Below are 18,897 nucleotides of genomic sequence, written 5' to 3'. Positions count from 1 at the left end.
CGGGGTGTGTGCATGTGCCGGGATCTGACGTATGCACAGAAATGCCATGGAGATCTCTGGGGTCCCCTAGACCTGGCAGAGAATTGCAGTGTGTCTGCATACAGCTGATCTGCAATGAAGATGGAGAAGAGCAGGTAAGGGAGAACTGCTTCAAGACAACACCGGACTCCATTGTTTTTTTCTTAGACAAAGACAAGTATTTGATTTTTGGGGGTAGGTAGAGTGAAGATTTTGTGCCTAATTCTGCCTACCCCCCCTAAAAAAAAAAAATAAACAATATCCCTAAAAATCTGTCTCAGTATAAAGATCCTACATACGACTCCAGCCTTGTCTTAGTTGAACCAGAAGTTCACCCTTAGTAGAATTCCAACCCCTCCAGATACTTTGTGTCAAACCAGAATATGATATCTAAAAGGAGGAAGCTTACCACCCTATATATAATGGAGCAAAGCTGTCCATAAATGCACGAAGAAAGCCCGAGGTAGGAAAACAGGAGCCGTCTGAAACAAATACAAAAAACGAGGCATGATGGACATCTTGAAAGAAGCCATTTGGCTAAACCGAGAATGACGGTAATAGACCAAAACACAAAAAAAAAAGTGTGGAGTGTATGGTGGTGGCTAGTATGTGCAGGAGAGGAGCGCGGAGTATATGGCGGTGAGTAGTATGTGCAGGAGAAGAGTATGGCAGTGAGTAGTATGTGCAGGAGAAGAGGGCAGGATGGTGTTAGTAGGGCAGTGGACAGTGGCAGTAGTTCATTATTTTTATCTTATTTTTTTTACAAATTTTGTTTTTATTTTTTCAAAATGCTTTTTGGGGACAGTGTCAGTAGGGCAATGGTCAGTGTAAGATTTTTTTTTTTTACTATTTATTATTAACTATTTATTTTATTTCTATTTTTTTATTTGGGGGCAGTGGACAGTGTCAGTAGGGCAATGGACAATGTCAGTAGAGTGGGGGATGGTATCAGTAGTTTATTTTTTACCATTTTTATTTTTTATTATTTTGCGCAATTATTTATAATTATTTTACAATTTATTTTTATTATTTTTTAAAAATCCTTTGGGGGCAGTGGATGGTATCTGTAGGGCAGTGGGTGATGTCAGTAGTTTTTTGCTTTAATATTTTATTTTTTGTTATTTTTTACAATTTAATTTTTTATTACTTTTATTTTAATTTTTATTTCATTATTTTTTCAGTGTTTCTGGGGGAGGGGAGCAGTGGATGGTGTTGGTAGTTTTTTCTATTTTTATTTATGTTTTATTTGTTTCACAAATAAATTTTTTTTGTTTTTTTTTTTTTACAATTTAATAATTTTTCTTCATTTTTTCACAATGCCTTTGGGGGGTAGGGAGTTGGGGCAATGGATTATGCTGGTAGGAGAGAAAATGGTGTTAGTAGAGCAATGGACAATGTCAGAATTTTTTAATTTTTATTATTTTATTTTTTACAATTTTATTATTTCTTTCTATTTGTTTTACTGTCATTTTTTAAATGCTTTCATTGGGGAGTGTTTTTTATGTTTTAGTGTTTTATTTTATTTTTTTATTATTTTATTGACAATTACATTTTTTTTTATATTTATTGCAATTTTTTTATACAATTCAAATACATATATATGTGCGATTGTACAACACTATAGAATATGTGAGTGATATATACATGTATAGTTGTAATATGTGATTGCGATTTATAAATAAAGTTTATTTTTTTCTACAGTTGGGGAAAAAAAAGCCAGGAAACTCAGCCGTTTGTTGCCATGGTAACAATGTGACTGATGATGTCACAGTGGGCACCTGGGCTATAAAAAGCAGCACTGCAGTGGCAGGCAGACAGTTGCAAAGCAGCAGTTGAAGAGTACACATCACATTTTCAGTGTCCCATTGTATTGTTGCTGTGACCTCAATACATTGTAGAGATATTATATCAGATATTAGATAAAAAAGGAGAGAACGTAGGAAGAGATCTATTAATTTGGATTTAATTTTTTTTCTTAAAAAAAAAAAAAAAAAGCAGAAATATGTCTTCTAGAAATAGACGGGTCAGGACCAGTCTAAGTGCTGAGGATTTTATATTTCATACAGAATTAGGGAGAGGGTCCTATGGAAAGGTAAGTGATCATATTATATTAGTAGTGAGGACACAGCTATATATAACTCTATTACTCTCTGATCTGATCTGTAGTTTTTTAGCTTCCTCTCCTCAGAGATCACATGATCGGCTGGTTTCCTCTCTCATCGTCTGACAGAGGTGTCCTTTTATGAAAGTGCGGTAAAATACCGCTTTTCAGTTCTCAGGCATTCTCAGAGGAGATCGCTCTCCTCTGAGTGCCTGTTTATGAAAGTGTGTAGATCGCTTCTCATGTTGAGTTGAGGAGCGATCTACAAACGCCGGGAACTCCTGAGAATGGCTCCTCTCACTGTAATCTCGTGTGATATAGCGGGATTACAGTATGAGGAACCATAAAATACAAAAGTTTAACACAAATCAGCACACATTATTCCCCAACATATTAATAAAATAATAAAGATAAATTCCCCCTACACAATATACATTAACCTAATTATAAAAAAAACATTGTTTTTAATCAATATTTAAAGATCATACATGTTCCTATTTAAATGTGAATGGTGTATAGTAAATGAATGTAATGCACATATGTAATGCAGCTATACACCATTCATATAAATGCAAAATACATTTATAATCATTAAAAAAATAATTTTAATAAAGTATACAAGTATAAATATTTATTAATAAATTAAAATAAAATATATTTCATTATAGATAAACATAAAAATTGATAAACTGGTGCGATGCGAGAACACTGCGAATCCACTGCGGGTTCCCGCATCGCACCGACTCGCATGTCAGTTCACACTGCCATATGCGAATCGCTGGGGAGTGTCAATACATTGTTAAGGACACCCCCAGATCAGTTTGCATATAGCACTGCGAACTGACAGTTCGGACATGAATCGGATCGCATATGTGTGAACACACATGCGATCCAATTCTGGTCCGAACAGAAAAAAGGGTCCTGTGCGTGTTTGCACCGAATGCGGTGCGATATCAGCCATACTATCTGTACAGCTGATATCGCACCGCACAGACATCGCATGTAATGTGAATGGCAGTGTGCTGCAAATAACATGCGATGCCTGTGCGATGTCCGGCATCGCACAAGTGTGAACTGGGCCTAAAAGTTAACACCCCCAAATCAGTTTGCATATCGCAGTGCGACCTGCAAACTCGGACAGTAATCGAATCGCATGGGTGTGAACACCCATGCAATCCGATTCTGCTGTGGACCAAAAAAAGGGTCCTGTAAGAGTTTGGTCCGAGGGCAATGCAAATTTAGCAATACTATCTGTATGGCTGAAATCGCATCGCACAGAGATCGGATGTGATTTTGCACTGCGGTGCGAATCACATCCGATCTCGGACACCGCAGCAGTGGGAACTGGCCCTAAATCATATTGCATTTGCACCAAAATGGTACAGGACCCTTTATTTGGTCCACACTGGAATCGGATCGCATGGGTGTGAACACCCATGCGATCCGATTCCTGCACCATTACATAGTTCGCACTGCGATCTGTGAAATGATCTGGGGGTGTCATTAACTTTACATTGACACCCGCAGTGGTGCGCAGATGTCAATGTAGGTGCGATGTGAAAACCCGCACAGGAATCACGCTGGTTCACGCATCGCACAAGTGTGAACCCAGCCAGAGACGTGAACATCTAAAAAAAAATATACATATATATATATATATATATATATATCTATATATAGATACATATATATATATATATCTATCTATATCTATATAGATATAGATATATCTATATATATATATATATCTCTATATATATCTCTATCTATCTCTCTATCTATCTCTATATATATATATATATCTCTATCTATCTCTATATATATATATCTCTATCTATCTCTCTCTCTATATATATATATATATATATATATATATATATATATATATATATATATATATATATATATATATATATATACACACACACACACACACCTATACATATATATATATACACTATAAATTCCTATCCTGCTGGTTTTGGGGTGTGTAATGGTGGGGAAGGTGTGCTCTGACTGTTTGGTGAAAGAAAGAAGTCAAAAGACTTCTTTCTTTCTCCAGAATATCAGCCAGTTTCAGGCTTCTCACTCTGATTCTCCACTTCTGAAATGGTGAATCAGAAAGTGAGAATTCTGTCACAGATCGCCAGTGAGGTGTGGAGATCGCACCTTCATAAACTGGCCGTTTCTGTGAATTCTCACTGTGCTGAGATAATCAGCGGAGAACATGTTCTCCGCTGATTATCTCAGTTTCATAAACTGGTAAAGCGCTGAGATCAGCGGTGAGACTCGGGATCGCCGCTGATCTCAGTTTCATAAAAGGACACCATAGGCTGGAGGCTGAGATGAGACAGAGCTGATCATGTGATCGCTGAGAAGCCAGGCATAGCAGGATTATTTATACATCAGTCACACACGGGGCTCACAGCAGTGGTGTTCGCATAGCTGTTGCTGAGGTCGCCATGGTGACCTGTCCCCAGTCTATCTGGATAGGAGGAGCGGCTGATTAGACCTAAAATGAAAGCACAATGTGTGCTGTGCTCTTTATCTCCCCCTACAGTGCAGTACCCGGCAGGAAGAGATAAGGGGAAGGTCTGCCTTTTTTTAACCACTTGCGGAATGCCCACAATCGTTCCTGACAGAGCGAGGACGTGTGAATGTAAACATAGAGATCTACGTTCTGTCAGGGGAGAGTATATAGGAATAACGATCGGTCTCCTCCACATGTCAGTCCCATCCCCCCACACACAGTTAGAACACACTGAGGGAACACATTTAACCCCTTCCCTGCCAGTGTCATTTATACAGTAATCAGTGGCTATATTTAGCTCTGATCGCTGTATAAATGTCACTGGTCCCAAAAATGTGTCAAAAGTGTCCAATCTGTCCGGAAATAATAAAAATGCCATAAATCTATTCCCAATTTTGTAGATGCTACAACTTTTGCGCAAACCAATCAATATATGCTTATTGTGATTCTTATTTTACCAAAAATATGTAGAATACATATCGGCCTAAACCCAGGAATGTGTTTTTGTTTTTTTTTTTTAATTTTGGGAATGATTATTATAGCAAAAAGTACAAAATATAGTTTTTTTCAAAATTGTCGTTTTTTTTTGTGTATAGCGCAAAAAATAAAAACCGCAGAGGTGATCAGATTTTTTTCATCAGCCGGCGGTCCGCTTAAAGATAAAAGTGGTCTCTATGGCGAATTTGCTGCAAGATAACTTTTATCAGCGACGGGTCAAAGTTTGTCACCATTCCACAAGCGGGCGCAATTTTGAAGCGTGACATTTAGGGTATCAATTTACTCGCCATAACATCTTTAACAATATAGAAAAAATTGGGCTAACTTTACTGATTTCTTATTTTTTTCATTTAAAAAAGAAATGTATTTTTTCCCCAAAAATTGTATTTTGTAAGACCGCTGCACAAATACAATCTGACATAAAGTATTTCGACCACCATTTAATCTCTAGGGTGTCTGAAAAATATATATATATAATGTTTGGGGGTTCCAAGTAGTTTTCTAGCACAAAAAAAAAAATAATATCTTAACTTGTAAACACCAAGTGTAAAAAATAGGCCTGATCCTTAAGTGGTTATAATTTTTTTTTGCGGTTAACAAACACTTTAACACAGACAGGGGTGCTGACAATGATCAGCTTTTATTCTTTTATGTCATACCTCTATCCCACAAAGAAGAAATGTGATTAATAAGTGTTAGATGGAGTTTGACGTTCATTTGTTACTCACGAATGTAAAGTCATCTACATCTAATACTAGTCCATCTAACACACCCCCCTCCACTGATTGGGAATGGTGCAGTCCAAGGGTGATAGGTTTCTCCATGGTAATCTACAATATAATAAATGATGTTTTTTGGGTTCAGTTACACTTTAACCCTCGCAGTGCAGAGGGGACCCCACTACATGGGGAATGTTTTTCCCTTAGATTTCAGCTTTAACCCTTTTTCTACCAGATCCTAAAGTAGCATTCCAAGCTACCCCCAAACTAGTCTTAAAAATGTCCCCTCCCCAAAGCCTAAGCTGACTAACCTCTGTAAGAAAGATTTATATACTTAGCTATGTACAACCCTCTCCATCCAGTCATGTGATCCCCTATGTCATCCAGTGCCAGCTGCAGGGGAGAGGAGAGAGCGCTTAAAGGGATTGTAAACCCTTTTGGTTTTTCACCTCAATACATTCTATGCATTGAGGTGAAAAACCTCTTGTAGTGCATCTGCGCCCCAAAGCCCCTGTTTTACTTACCTGAGCCCGATAGTTCCTGCGCCAGAGACAAGCACCCCAGCTCAAGCCGGTGTCTCGGGTGGCGATTGATTGATTGATTGCAGCACAGCCATTGGCTCCCGCTGCTGTCAATCAAATCCAATGATGTGGAAGCCAGGAGGTGGAGCCAAGTCCTGCTGTCTGTGTCAATGGATGCAGCAGCAGGACACGGCAGCATGTCTGCACAGGTGCCCTGAGGGAGAGCGCTTCTCCGAAGGGACACTCGAGAAGAGGAGGAGCCAGGAGTGCCGCTGAGGGACCCCAGAAGAGGAGGATCGGAGCCACTCTGTGCAAAACCAACTGCAGAGAGGAGGCAAGCATAACATGTTTTTTCAAAAGAAAAAAGAATGCAAAGCTTTAGTGTCCCTTTACCAATGGCTGGTAAAGCCTGGAGGGGTGACCTCACCCATAGGCTTCCTATGGCCCATCCATTGTCATTGCTCCCTCTTCTCCCCTGCAGCCGTCGTTGGCTGACACAGGGAACCAGATCACATGACCGAACTGGGGTGGGCTGAAAATAGGTAAGTATATACAATATTCAGCCTGCTGTGATGAATAGGGCTGATGGAGGCTCATTTTTATGTCTATAGGACATGTGGATCAGGTGGTAAACGTGAATTACGGATATAACAATTAATCAGCCGCTCCTTCGGGGGTAAGCACCACAGACATTTATGGAGATTGATAATATTCAGACAAATGACAGAAAGGGGGGAAAGAAATGTAATTACAGAAGGAACATGAGGAATGTCTAGTAATGATGTTACAGCTAGAGCACATGGAAAAGATGTATTAACCGTCCCCCCCTCTCTCTCTCTCTCTCTCTCTCTCACAGGTAGTGGCTGCCACCCACCACGCCATTGACGAACTGGTGGCAGTGAAGATAGTCAGCAAAGAGCTTCTAATTAAGGACGACCCGAAATCCGTCCTGATTGAGAGGAAGGTCTTGGAGATGGTTGAGTGCAGCCCTTACTGTACTCACCTCTATGGCGCCTTTCAGACAGATGTAAGTGTATTTTCTAGAAAATATAATGTACAGTAAGTAGCAAAAACATTGTTTCATGACATCTGCATGCCGGCTTTGGAAACTGAACTCCAGACAGGCAGGGAAGATGCAGATGTGACACATGTATAGTACATCTCACCTGTCAAAGGATTGTCTTGTGATCAAGGTAACCCTGACAGTCAACATTGCCAGGTCAGGGACCTCCCTTTTCTCTGTTGTAGTCACACAATAGAGGCTGATCACCTGCCCTGCCCCCTACACTGATAACTGTCACACTGCATTAGGCAATGCTATACAATGCAAACTGGCCTGACTGGCTCTCAATGATAACAGTGTTCCACCACCTCTGGCTCAGGTTCTCTGGCTACCACTATCACCTGTAAACACAGAAGTCACCTATAGTGGAGGTACTAGAGTCAGCTGGGTGCTTCAGCTTAATACAGCAACAAAAGTAAGATATGTGGACGATGGTGGAGCTTTTAAGGAAGGGGGGGGGTTGCATGGAGAGATCAGAGCTGAAGATGGGTGAAAGTGGGATGTGGATGGGGGATGCAGAGGTAAGCGGCTGTGGAAGTAGGCTGAACTCTGCACTCTCTTTGTAGTGCACCCCCGAACTCTGCACTCTGTATGTAATGCACTCCTGGTGTTTAATGCCCATTAAGACCCTCTCACTGTTAGTGGGTTTATAGTGTGGTTAAATTTCACTATGTGATGGGGTTTGGAGGGTGCGTGTGAGGGGGTTTTGGGGGTCATGATTGAGTTCCTGCACCTATTTTCTGAGAAAAAAAAAAGCCCTGCTGATAACTGTCCCTCTCCTAGCTTCAATCCTGCTGCAAGGAAGAGGAAGCCAATATAAAAATGACTTTTGATATTTTTACTGGCTGTATTTAAGAATAGATTTACTGAATCTATCTCTGGAACCTAGTGATGATTTATATCGGACTGGAGTTCACATAGAATTGGATAAGTCACATGTAGGGGAAGACACCAGAAACATGTTACCAAAGGATGTATAACAAAAGATAGACTGATATCATGCAGTGTTTTTTTTTGGTAGAGAATTATAATTCTTTTATTTTGACCTTCAAACTGAATTTATTCACTGACCTGTCTGCATTTCCTTCCCCAGAATTACTTATTCTTTGTAATGGAATACTTGTGCCAAGGAGAGCTGCGAAAGAAGATAACTAACAAAACAAAAGTTTCCATCGCCGCCATCAGACACCTGGCAGTGGAGCTACTTTGCGGTTTGCAGTTCCTACATTCCAAAGGTGTTGTGCACAGGTAGGTATCTTTGATAAACTTCAATCGTTTTTACAATCTGCCCCCCTCCCCCACCCACTGCCCCATCACCAAAACTGTTACTAAACCCCATTTGTGAAAAGGACGATGGTGAGCGCACACTTAACCGTTCACCCTTCTCCCAAAGGTGGATGGTAGGCGCAGAGGCAATAAATACTACACTTAGTGGTGCTTTCCGGTTTCACCCTTCTCCATCCAATGATTGCGGCTGCCCTTCTGCTGGCAGTTCTCATATAAGAATGGTTGAGCGCTGATTGGATCACTTTTTAATGTTTCACCTACACGGTAAAAAAAGGAGGGAATTTGGACAGATTTTATTGGATTTCCACCAGGACTGATTGATTAGTTCTGATGAAAACAATTGTTTAATGATCATATAGTAGTGCAATCAGTTCAGGAAAGACACCATTGTATCCTGGATCCAATCATTCTTTGTATGGGCAGTGCTAGGAAAGGCAGATTTGTGAATGGTATTCCCTCTATGGATCAGTAATACTGGGATATAGGGGGGAAAATTGATTGAACTACAGAGCTGACACTCTTTCTCTTCTCTGCAGGGACCTAAAACCTGAAAACATCCTTATAGATAAGAAAGGTCATGTGAAAATCGCAGACTTTGGTCTAGCCGCCACCAACGTGATTGGAAACAACAAAGTGACTCTAGAATGCGGAACATCCGGTTATATTGCACCAGAGGTAAGTATAAAAAAAAAAAATTATTAACCTGATTAGGCCTTAATTTGAACCTCTATATAAGGAGCAATTATCAACCAGATTAGAGGTGAATTGAAGAGAACCTGTATACAAGGGAAACTCAGTCTGGCCTTTTCCAGTCTCAGTGGAGGGTCCCATCTGACACTGGAGGCAGCCTCTGACTCCCCAAAGCAGTACTAGATCCATGGCTGGCAAATTCCTGTGTGACCCTAAGGTGTGGTTAGCCATGGAGGTGTGGTCTGCCTTGGAGGTGTGGTTTGCCATGGAGGCGTGGTCTGCCTTGGAGATGTTGAACAATGGCAGCGTTCAGGAAGGTTCAACTGGGTCAGATTTAATTAATGATGACGGGTTCTCTTGAAGGTGCTTCTAAGTGATGCTCCTGGCTTCCAGCCTGATTTGTTGCTTTGTTCCTAATCTCTCTAATTTTCTTGCAGGTCTATGATGATGGTCTATATAACAGAATGGCAGATTATTTCTCTCTGGGAGTCATTCTGTTTGAAGTGGCCTTCAAATACCACCCATTCTACGATGGCAAGAACGATAAAAGGATGAAGAGATGCATAACCCAGGATGAGCCACGTTATCCAGAAGAGGCCGACCCTGACCTCCTGGACTTACTGGCAAAGGTAAGTAGTGACACAGTCCCAATGGGACAAGAAAAGTAGACATTTAGGCTCAGCCAATGAGTCAGCGTTCTTTGCAAAAGCAATGCTCTTCGTTTGCTTTAGGTTTCTGAGCAAAGCGGAGCACCATTCATCCTAATGATTGTAAATAAAATGAGCTAGGAGTTGGAGGAAACCTGTCACATGACCTTGAAACGTCATGTGACAATACTCTCCTCCTATGAACAAGCATTCTTCGCAGCATTATGCAGAGAACACACCGCAGTCCACATTGCGCTCAGCATTTGATTAATAGGATGTAAATTGCCAGCGCTGTGTGGAGTATTTCCTGTGATGTGCGGAGAGTGAATACCGCAGATCTTTATAAATAGACCTCTTAGCAGTTTTATGCCATTACTGTCATCTTATGTTTCTCTATTTTCTTTTTCCTCACAGCTCCTGTGCAAAGAACAGGAGACCCGCAAAAAGGATGTTGCCAGGATAAAAGACCACCCATTCTTCAAGACAATAGATTGGGAAAATCCTCCCACACCATTTTATGAATCTAAGCAGGTAAGTAGAAATTTGAGCGCTTTGTGTGCGGCCCACCCAGCCTGGCACTGTACACACCAAATAAATGAGGTTTGTAAGACAGAGTATCATTGTGCTTAACAAGAATCCATCAAGACCAGATTTGTGACAGCATATCAACATTCTGTCTTCATTTATTATAATTGTGCATCTTTTTTATTCCCATCTTAGCTTTACTTGGAATCGGACTCATCAGATTGAGAGTCTGGAGGAAAAAGTTACATATCACTTAGCTATAGAGTTCTCACTGCTGTTATGTACTCAGGAGCTGGGAGACAGTGTGCAAAACTGATCCTGAGAGGATAGCAACAGGCAGAGCTCAGATGAGCTCTCAGTCCAACTCTCAATCTGAAGACTCAGGAGGAGCAAAGTGAAATAAGGGGACATATATAAACCTTTCAGAAGTGAATTTGCACAAATTCTAATAGTGAAAATCAATATCCTGGTTTATGCACAGTAGTAACTGGTATCTGACACCTTACAATCATATGGACTTGGGTGGCCCATACAGGGGGAAATGCCGAAATTAGTCAATCTAACTGATCTTTTTTTTCTTTTTCAGCAACCAAAAAACATACAAAGAAGGCGAATGGAGCTGGAAGAAATGACCGATCAAAAAAAGGCTGTTAGAGAGAAGGATCAGAAGTTGTTCACCGGCTTTTCTTTTATCAGCGCGGAATGGAAAGCCCTGTAGAAGGGAAAATGAAAGACCTCATCAATCAAGAAGAGGCTATGTCATCTTAAGCAGAAAATGACAAATGCCTCAAATGGAAATCATCCATTTATTCAAGAAAAAAAGAGAGGGGGAGAGGGTTGAAGAGAGGGGGAGAAGAGAGGGAGAAGAGAGGGGGAAGAGAGGGGGAAGGGGAGAGAGGGGGAAGGGGAGAGAGGGGGAAGGGGAGAAAGAAGGGGGAAGAGACAGGGGGAGGAGGGAGAAGGGGAGAGGGGGGGAGAGAGAGGGGGGAGGGGGGGAGAGAGAGGGGGGAGAAGGGGAGAGAGAGGGGGGGAGAGGGGGAGAGAGAGGGGGGGAGAGGGGGAGAGAGAGGGGGGGAGAGAGAGCACACGCGAGAGCCGAGTGGCAGCACGGGAGAGCCAAGCAATAGCTCGGCTTTGGGTGCTGACTTTGCGGGTGCCCTGGACAGGTAAGTGTCCTTATTTTAAAAGTCAGCAGCTGACTTTAAAAAAAAAAAAAAAAAATGGCGGACCTCCGCTTTAAAGCTAGGTCTATTGGTCATAGTCTTTGCTGGATGTTGAAAGCGGCCTTCTATAAGTCTATCCTAATGAGAATATAATCTCAAATCAGGTACTTTGATATATATGGCTATTGATCATATATATGGCACATAGAGCAGGAGAGGTAAGCACAAGCAGGCAGATAAACAGCTAACATATAGATAGAGATTCAATCAAATAGACAAGCAACACTGCATCCTGCCCTAGGCCAACAAGGCCCAGGCATAGGGCAGCACTTTGCAGGGGAGCAGCTGAAAAGAGTTCCCGCCAACTTGAAGGCATTAAACCAAATAAAACCCGGAAATTTCAAAACCATTTCCACCTGAAAAGAAGGAGATCTTTAGGCTGAAGATGTATGCACAGATGGACAGAGCATGCGATTCCTTCATCCTCAAATCGGAAGGGCCGAGATTTTTTTGATGGAAGGCAAGATGAACTCCGAATTGCAGATAAGTTCTGCGACGTACCCAGGTAAAAACAGGACTAACATTTACTTACACACACTGGACAACATACAATGACTGGCATGCACTGACCTACACTAACAGAGGACGTCCAGATGTACATAAACTGACTGGTCCATGCTTTAGAGAGATGTACACAGACAGACAACCAAATTAGGAGAGAGTAGATCGCACACACAGATTATAGGATGAGGCCTACTACAAACACACATCCAACATTATAAAAATGATGACTAGCATCAGGTAGGGTAGCTTAGTGTAGTTAGTGTAGGTCCTGCCCTAGAAGAGTCTACCTTGCCGTGGTGGGCAGGCTTGAAATCTCTTGGTCAAAAGTGTGTCAGCGAATGGGAGAGAGGATCACTAGATCTTCACTTCTGGCCAATTGATTTTACCAAAGGACTCTTGGTTTAATCAAAGTATATATAGTTGGAAAAGGAAAAAATGTGTATAAGTCCATAATTATACTTTCATAAACACACAATAAAAATTTGGTATATTTACATTTGAATTGCTTCCTCTTTTATTCAATCTTTTCATGACCGGGGGTCATTACCACTTGGATGCACAGGTCACATTTGCAAGGCTGGAAGGGGCTCTATGGCTACTTCTTCCACTTCTGGTGTGTGTAGGGATGTGTAATAGGTGTTTATTTATTAACATGTGTCCTGACCATGTATATAGGTATGTACTGACAAGCCCCTTATGTGACAGTAGTGACAAGATCTTCTCAATGGAGACATCAGGGGTCTTCTAGCTTCACCCCAAGAACAGGATATATGATTAAATCCTGTAATGAAAAATTCCCCTTAACTAGGAAAAGATATCAAGTTCTCAGAGAATTTTATATTCATTTTTATTTAATTTTATATCCCTACACATTCCCCTCACAAAATATATAGGAAATTCTTTCCTGTTATCCAGTGCTAGAGGATCTGCTCTATTCAGAAGAAATGTTTTTCTGCCCTCACAATCTATACTTTAGTATTAAGCCTTTCTCTAGTCTCCAATATAATTGTAAAATTCTCAATTTTAAAATCTCTTGCTTCATAAAGTGACTATAAAAGTTTTACATTTTTTTAAATTAAAATAATAAACATGTTCTACTTATCTGCTCTGTGTAATGGTTTTGCACAGAGCAGCCCTGATCCTCCTCTTTGCAGGTCCCCGGTCGGTGCTCCTGGCTCCTCCCCTTGCCTGCTATGGGGAACTTGTGCGTGCTCGATCCAGAGCCTCACTGCCTTTGTCTATTGTGTAAAAAAATTCTGCTTTTGGTGACTATTAAATGACACAGTCAAAAGAATTGTGACTCTCAGAGAAAGCAACACTCTAAAATGTGTCAACACCCAAAGAAATGTCACTATAGCTGGTTTGGTCTCTTTTAAATTGTTACATCGATGTGAAAAACTTAATTGACAATGACACAAGGACTGGGCCCTGCCCCTGGGCTATGTCACAGCTTTTGACTGACAGCAGCTGGAGCCAATGGGTCCCAATGCTCTAAGCCAAGCCTTTGAGAGCGGGGAGAGGGGAGAAGAGCTGCTGCAGATGTGCATAGCACTGGATCAAAATCGTGCTCAGTTGAGTATTAAAGGGTGGGGTGGGGGGGTGGGCACTATTAAAAGGTTTTTACCTTAATGCACTTTCATTTAAAAAACTCCAATAGTACAATGGTAACCAATAAAATTTTGCTTCTCAGGTTAACAACTCAGGTTATGTACTTTTCTCTATATCCTGTACAGTATGTCCTCGGTCTCTTTGTCATTCAACTTATACCAGAGAGGAGTCAAGCATTTGAAAAAAATGCCCAACTGCTCCTAAATTTCCGTTTACCAGCAGCAGTGTACATGAGGCCTTAAAGTAATTGTGAAGGTTTTTTTATTTTATTTAATAACAAACATCTCTATACTTACCTATTCTGTGCAATGGAATTGCACAAAGCGCTGGTGAACCTCCTCTCTTTTTGGGTCCCTGTTGGCACGCCTGGCCCTTCCTCTCTGTCCAGTGCCCCCATAGGAAGCAGCTTCCCATGGGGGCACTCGTGCATGCTCACACCCGAGCCCCGCTGCTGCGTCCATTGACACAGACAGCAGGACGCGGCCCTGCCCCCCCCGCTCCCTCGTCGCTGGTATGGATTGACAGCACTGGAAGCCAGGGGCACAGCAAAGCCAGTGAGACCCGGAATTGAGGGGAGAGAAGAATAGCAGGCATGCATGGTGCTGGATCGAATGAGGGCTCAGGTAAGTAAAAGGAGAGGGGGGTGAGGGGGAATGCTGAAACCTAAAAATGTTTTACCTTAATGCAAGAAATGTACTAAGGTAAGAAATGTTTAGGCTTTACAACCACTTTAAGGTTTTTCACCTTAAAAAGGAGAAGTCCAGCCTGAGCTTTTTAGGCTGGGCTTCTCCTCTGGGTCACAGGAGTGCAATTTGTTTTGCACTCCTGTGACCCGTTTTCAGCGGAGAGCGGTCTGCAGTCCGCTCTCTGCTGACGTCACTGCCATCAGTCGAGGCAGCGCATCATCCCGTCTTCCAAGTCTTGATCCACCAGCTGCCTTGATTGATGGCAGTCTCAGCGAGCTGCTGAGACGGCCGCTCCCCGCCCCTCCACAGCTCAGCGTTCCAATGAACGTGGAGAAGTAGAGCAGAAGCGATGCTGACCGACAGTCAGCATCGCTCTGTTCGGGGAGCACGGCCCCGGGTTGAAAGCATTAATTTTAATGGTAAGCAGTTTTCGTGAGCTCCGCTGACACCCGCCCGCCATCCGATCCGACAATATCTGCTCAAAACAAACATATGGCAATATGTTCGCCAGACTGTCCGTTTTCATCGATCTCCTCTTAGAGAACAGCGGGGCTCTGATAGGTCCGTCCCTGCACAGGGAACGGAGATGGACCTGTCATCCACCTGCTGAGCAGAGATCAACGGAGCGATCTTCTGCTGAGCTAGCACATCCTACCACACTACCCACTTTGGGCCAATATTCACTGATTTTGCAGCTGTTGTGGAGAAGGCAACTATATGTGGATAGCTATACTTATTTACTATTCCATTACATTTACAAATATAGTTCTATTTCCCGTGAGAGATTGCTCATCCTTAAACCTTTCATACACAATAAAACCCTCACATTGGCCAACATGTATCTTCCCGACTAAAGTTAAGTGAAATCTTTACCATTGATTCACCTGTAATTGGGGGATTTTTGCAGAAGGTAACCCTATAATTAGCAAAAACAGATACTTTTTAACAACACTTGGGATTTATTGCACTTCTCCAACAGAACTATGAAGAGCGTTAAGAGAACTCTTAGAATTCAGAGTGGTAGACACGTACATTGTGCACCTCTATGATACAGAATATAATTTCTATTCCAAATCTATTGGACAGGTGTCTTCCTAGCTTACCACCCTCTTCTGTCTTGGCAACCCCAATCAACCATTGGCAAAATAGTATGGTCAAACCATGCCCATACCTATCTCTCGTTGGTTTATTCCATATTCAGGAAAACTATTTAACTCCTGGAGGCTAACAACTTAATTGTTGTCAGCCTTAAGGCTAGGATCACACTTATGCGAAGTGGATGCGGTGGTCACTGCATCCAATTCGCATGACAGGAGATTGTAACTGGCTCTCAATGAACTGGCCCTCAATGGAGAGCTCTCAAACGGCCGCAGAGCACATTGTACAGGGGTCCTTTGTGTCTTTGACTCCGTTTCAGGCCCAAATTCAGGCAAAAATTTGGGCCCGATTTGTCCCTGAGGCTGGGTTCACAGCAGGGGTCTGGTGAATCCCTGTCAACGTTTCAGGTCCGAAATTTTGCCTGAATTGGGACTTAAAACTGAGCCAAAGACGCACAGCACCCTTCTGCTGTGCGCTATGCGGCTGCCCGGAAGCTGTGTGAACTGGCTCCGTTGAGAGACTCCTGTCATGCGAATTGGATGTGGGGAAAGCTGCATCCAATTTGCACAAGTGTGAACCCGGCCTGAAACAGAGGACAGGGAAGCAACAGACCCCATGCTGTGAGCCACATCTGTATTATGTGTGAACCCAGCCACATTGTTGTGAATGCAATAAATAGAGTTGCTTGTTGGCTCTGGTTCTCAGATAATGTAGCCAGTCCCAATATCCACAATGACCAGGACAAGCTTGTCCATAAATATGGAGGTTACAGTATATCTACTGCCTTTATTCTGGACAACATAGAGAAAGTGCTTAATCCTGAGTGTTTTGTTTTTTTTTTGGCCATCTGCGCTGAATTTAAGAAATTTCCTTTTACTTCATGTTCATTACACACAATAGGAATAGTACATTTCTCCAAAGTGAGGAAAACCCCCTCTTAGTTGTCAGCGGAACACATTTCCCTATTGGAAGATTTTCCTTTGATTCCTTTTATTATGACAGCACAAAATGTTGGACTTTCCAGCACTTGGCCTGTTTGCTTAGCTCTTGCCCAAGTAAGACCCCTTTCACACTGAGGCGCTTTGCAGGCGCTATATCGCTAAAAATAGCGCCTGTAAAGTGCCCTGAAGCAGCCGCTCCATTCACTCCAGTGTGAAAGCCCGAGGGCTTCCACACTGGAGTGCTGCGCTGGCAGGGTGTCAGAAAAAGTCCTGCCAGCAGCTTCTTTGCAGCGCATTAGGAGCGGTGAACTCACCGCTCCTAAAGTGCCCCTGCCCACTGAAATCAATGGGCAGCACCGCCGAACCGCCAGCAAAGTGCTACTGTAGCGGCGCTTTGAACCCTTTTTTGGCCACTAGCGGGGGTTAAAAGCGCCTGCTAGCGGCCGAAAAGTGCCACAAAAACTAGGGTAAAGCACTGTTATAAAATAGCGGCGCTTTACCACCAATGCCCGGGCACTTTCAGTGTGAAAGCAGCCTTACTGTATCTTTGTACCATGTTATTGTGCTGTATAAAAAATAAAAATAAACTTTCAATATAGCCTTTTGTAAAAGCAAAATGTTGGACTTTCCCTCACTTTTGGCCCCAGTGACAAGAGCTTTAGAACAAACAGAAAGTTAATGTTGCTAATAAAGGCACAAACAGCAGTAAAAATATGACAGGGGTTGTAACCCCTCATCAATCTATCCAAAAGATAAAAAACATTTTTGACTTTGGGTACACCTATACAGTACAGTAACAATCACTTTAAGCACCTCCAATTCCAAAACAAAAATGCAAGAGCACATAAACAGGACCCTTCGCATAACTAACTCAACCGCAACTAGATCAGTTAAACACTCCATTTTATGGGACCAAATTTCACTCTGCAGTCAAATCTGATTCCTCAGTACCTATATGTAGTGTGTATTATTATCAAGTCCTAGGAGATCTCACCATTTAGAATTATGAGACTGTAAATCCATTGATTTAATTTTCTTCTGTATGTTTTGAAAGCTGTCAAACTCTTAGACCCCTTTCACACTGGGGCGCTTTGCAAAAATAGTCCCTGCAAAGTGCCCTGAAAGAGCCACTGCTGTCTCTCCAATGTGAATGCCCCGAGGGCTTTCACACTGGAGCGGTGCGCTGGCAGAATGTTGAAAAAAGTCCTGCTGGCAGCATCTTTGGAGCGGTGAAGGAGCTGTGTGTATACCGCTCCTGCCCATTGAAATTAATGGGGCAGCACGGCTATACCGCCGGCATATCAGCAGCGCTTTGCAGTGGTTTTAACCCTTTCTCGGCCGCTAGCAGGTGTATTTTTAGCGGCACTTTACCGCCGACGCACCCACCGCCCCAGTGTGAAAGGGGCCTTATTGAATAAATAGAAAATGTCTAACTTAAAATATAAGACTTAAAGGCTAAGTTAACCATTTTTTTTCTAAAATCCAGCTCCCCTATGTACAATATACCAGTAATGTACCTCTGTCACACAAAAATACAAGTTTTTTTTTTAATTTTGAAAACAAGGCCTACCTCATCCATGGCTGTATTTCGCAGATTACTTCAGAAACTCCCTGGTATAAAGAAAAAGACAGACAAGCCAGTAAGACACAGGAAGGAGTTTACCATCTGACCTCATTAGCACACCTTCACCCATCAACTAAGCTTTCACAGCACCCCCGGCAGTCCTCCATGTGTGCATTTGCCTGACTTCCCCAACGTTCCATCAGACGGGCTCAGGGTGCATGCTAAATTCCCTGGGGATGCATGCAGCCCACGGGATACCCCTGATGTAGTGCAAGAGCCCGCCTGATTGGATACAGAGTGATTGGATTGATGGTGTGTTCTCCTATTATATAGTTTTGGTAAATCTAAAGGAGATTGTACAATCAGATCGTATAGTGTATAGCAGGGGTCTCCAAACTTTTTACTTCAAGGGCCACATTCTATATTTTACACATATTCGCAAGCCGGAAAAATAATTTATAAATAAATGCACAGTAGAAAAGAACAGAATTTGACTTAATGCTGATAGCGGGGCTGGACAATGCTTCTGTATCCTTTGCTAGCACCTAAACACTGGAGCATCATGCAGCGGTGCTAAACTTCCAGTGTGCATGAGGCTTTACATCTGTATCCCCATCAGTCTCCTCATACATCAGTCTCAACATATATCTGTGTCTCCATCAGTCTTTCCATAC

The 18,897-nt window shown here is 42.3% G+C and overlaps 1 protein-coding gene across 1 annotated transcript in view; it reads right to left on the bottom strand.

Moving 5' to 3' along the window:
* LOC141134442 (UPF0235 protein C15orf40 homolog) overlaps positions 1–18,897 on the bottom strand; it is a 243,228-nt gene that overhangs the window by 67,184 nt on the left and 157,147 nt on the right. Inside the window, exon 4 of the mRNA XM_073623984.1 lies at positions 18,230–18,270. Within this exon, the coding sequence (XP_073480085.1) occupies positions 18,230–18,238 (9 nt within the window). The 5' untranslated portion in view covers positions 18,239–18,270. The remainder of the gene's footprint in view (positions 1–18,229; positions 18,271–18,897) is intronic.

This window comes from Aquarana catesbeiana, linkage group LG03, assembly GCF_042186555.1.
Source record: "Aquarana catesbeiana isolate 2022-GZ linkage group LG03, ASM4218655v1, whole genome shotgun sequence".
In the NCBI taxonomy this organism is placed as follows: Eukaryota; Metazoa; Chordata; class Amphibia; order Anura; family Ranidae; genus Aquarana; species Aquarana catesbeiana.
The sequence above is the reverse complement of the archived record's forward strand: the minus strand, read 5'-3'. Positions and strand labels throughout refer to the sequence as shown.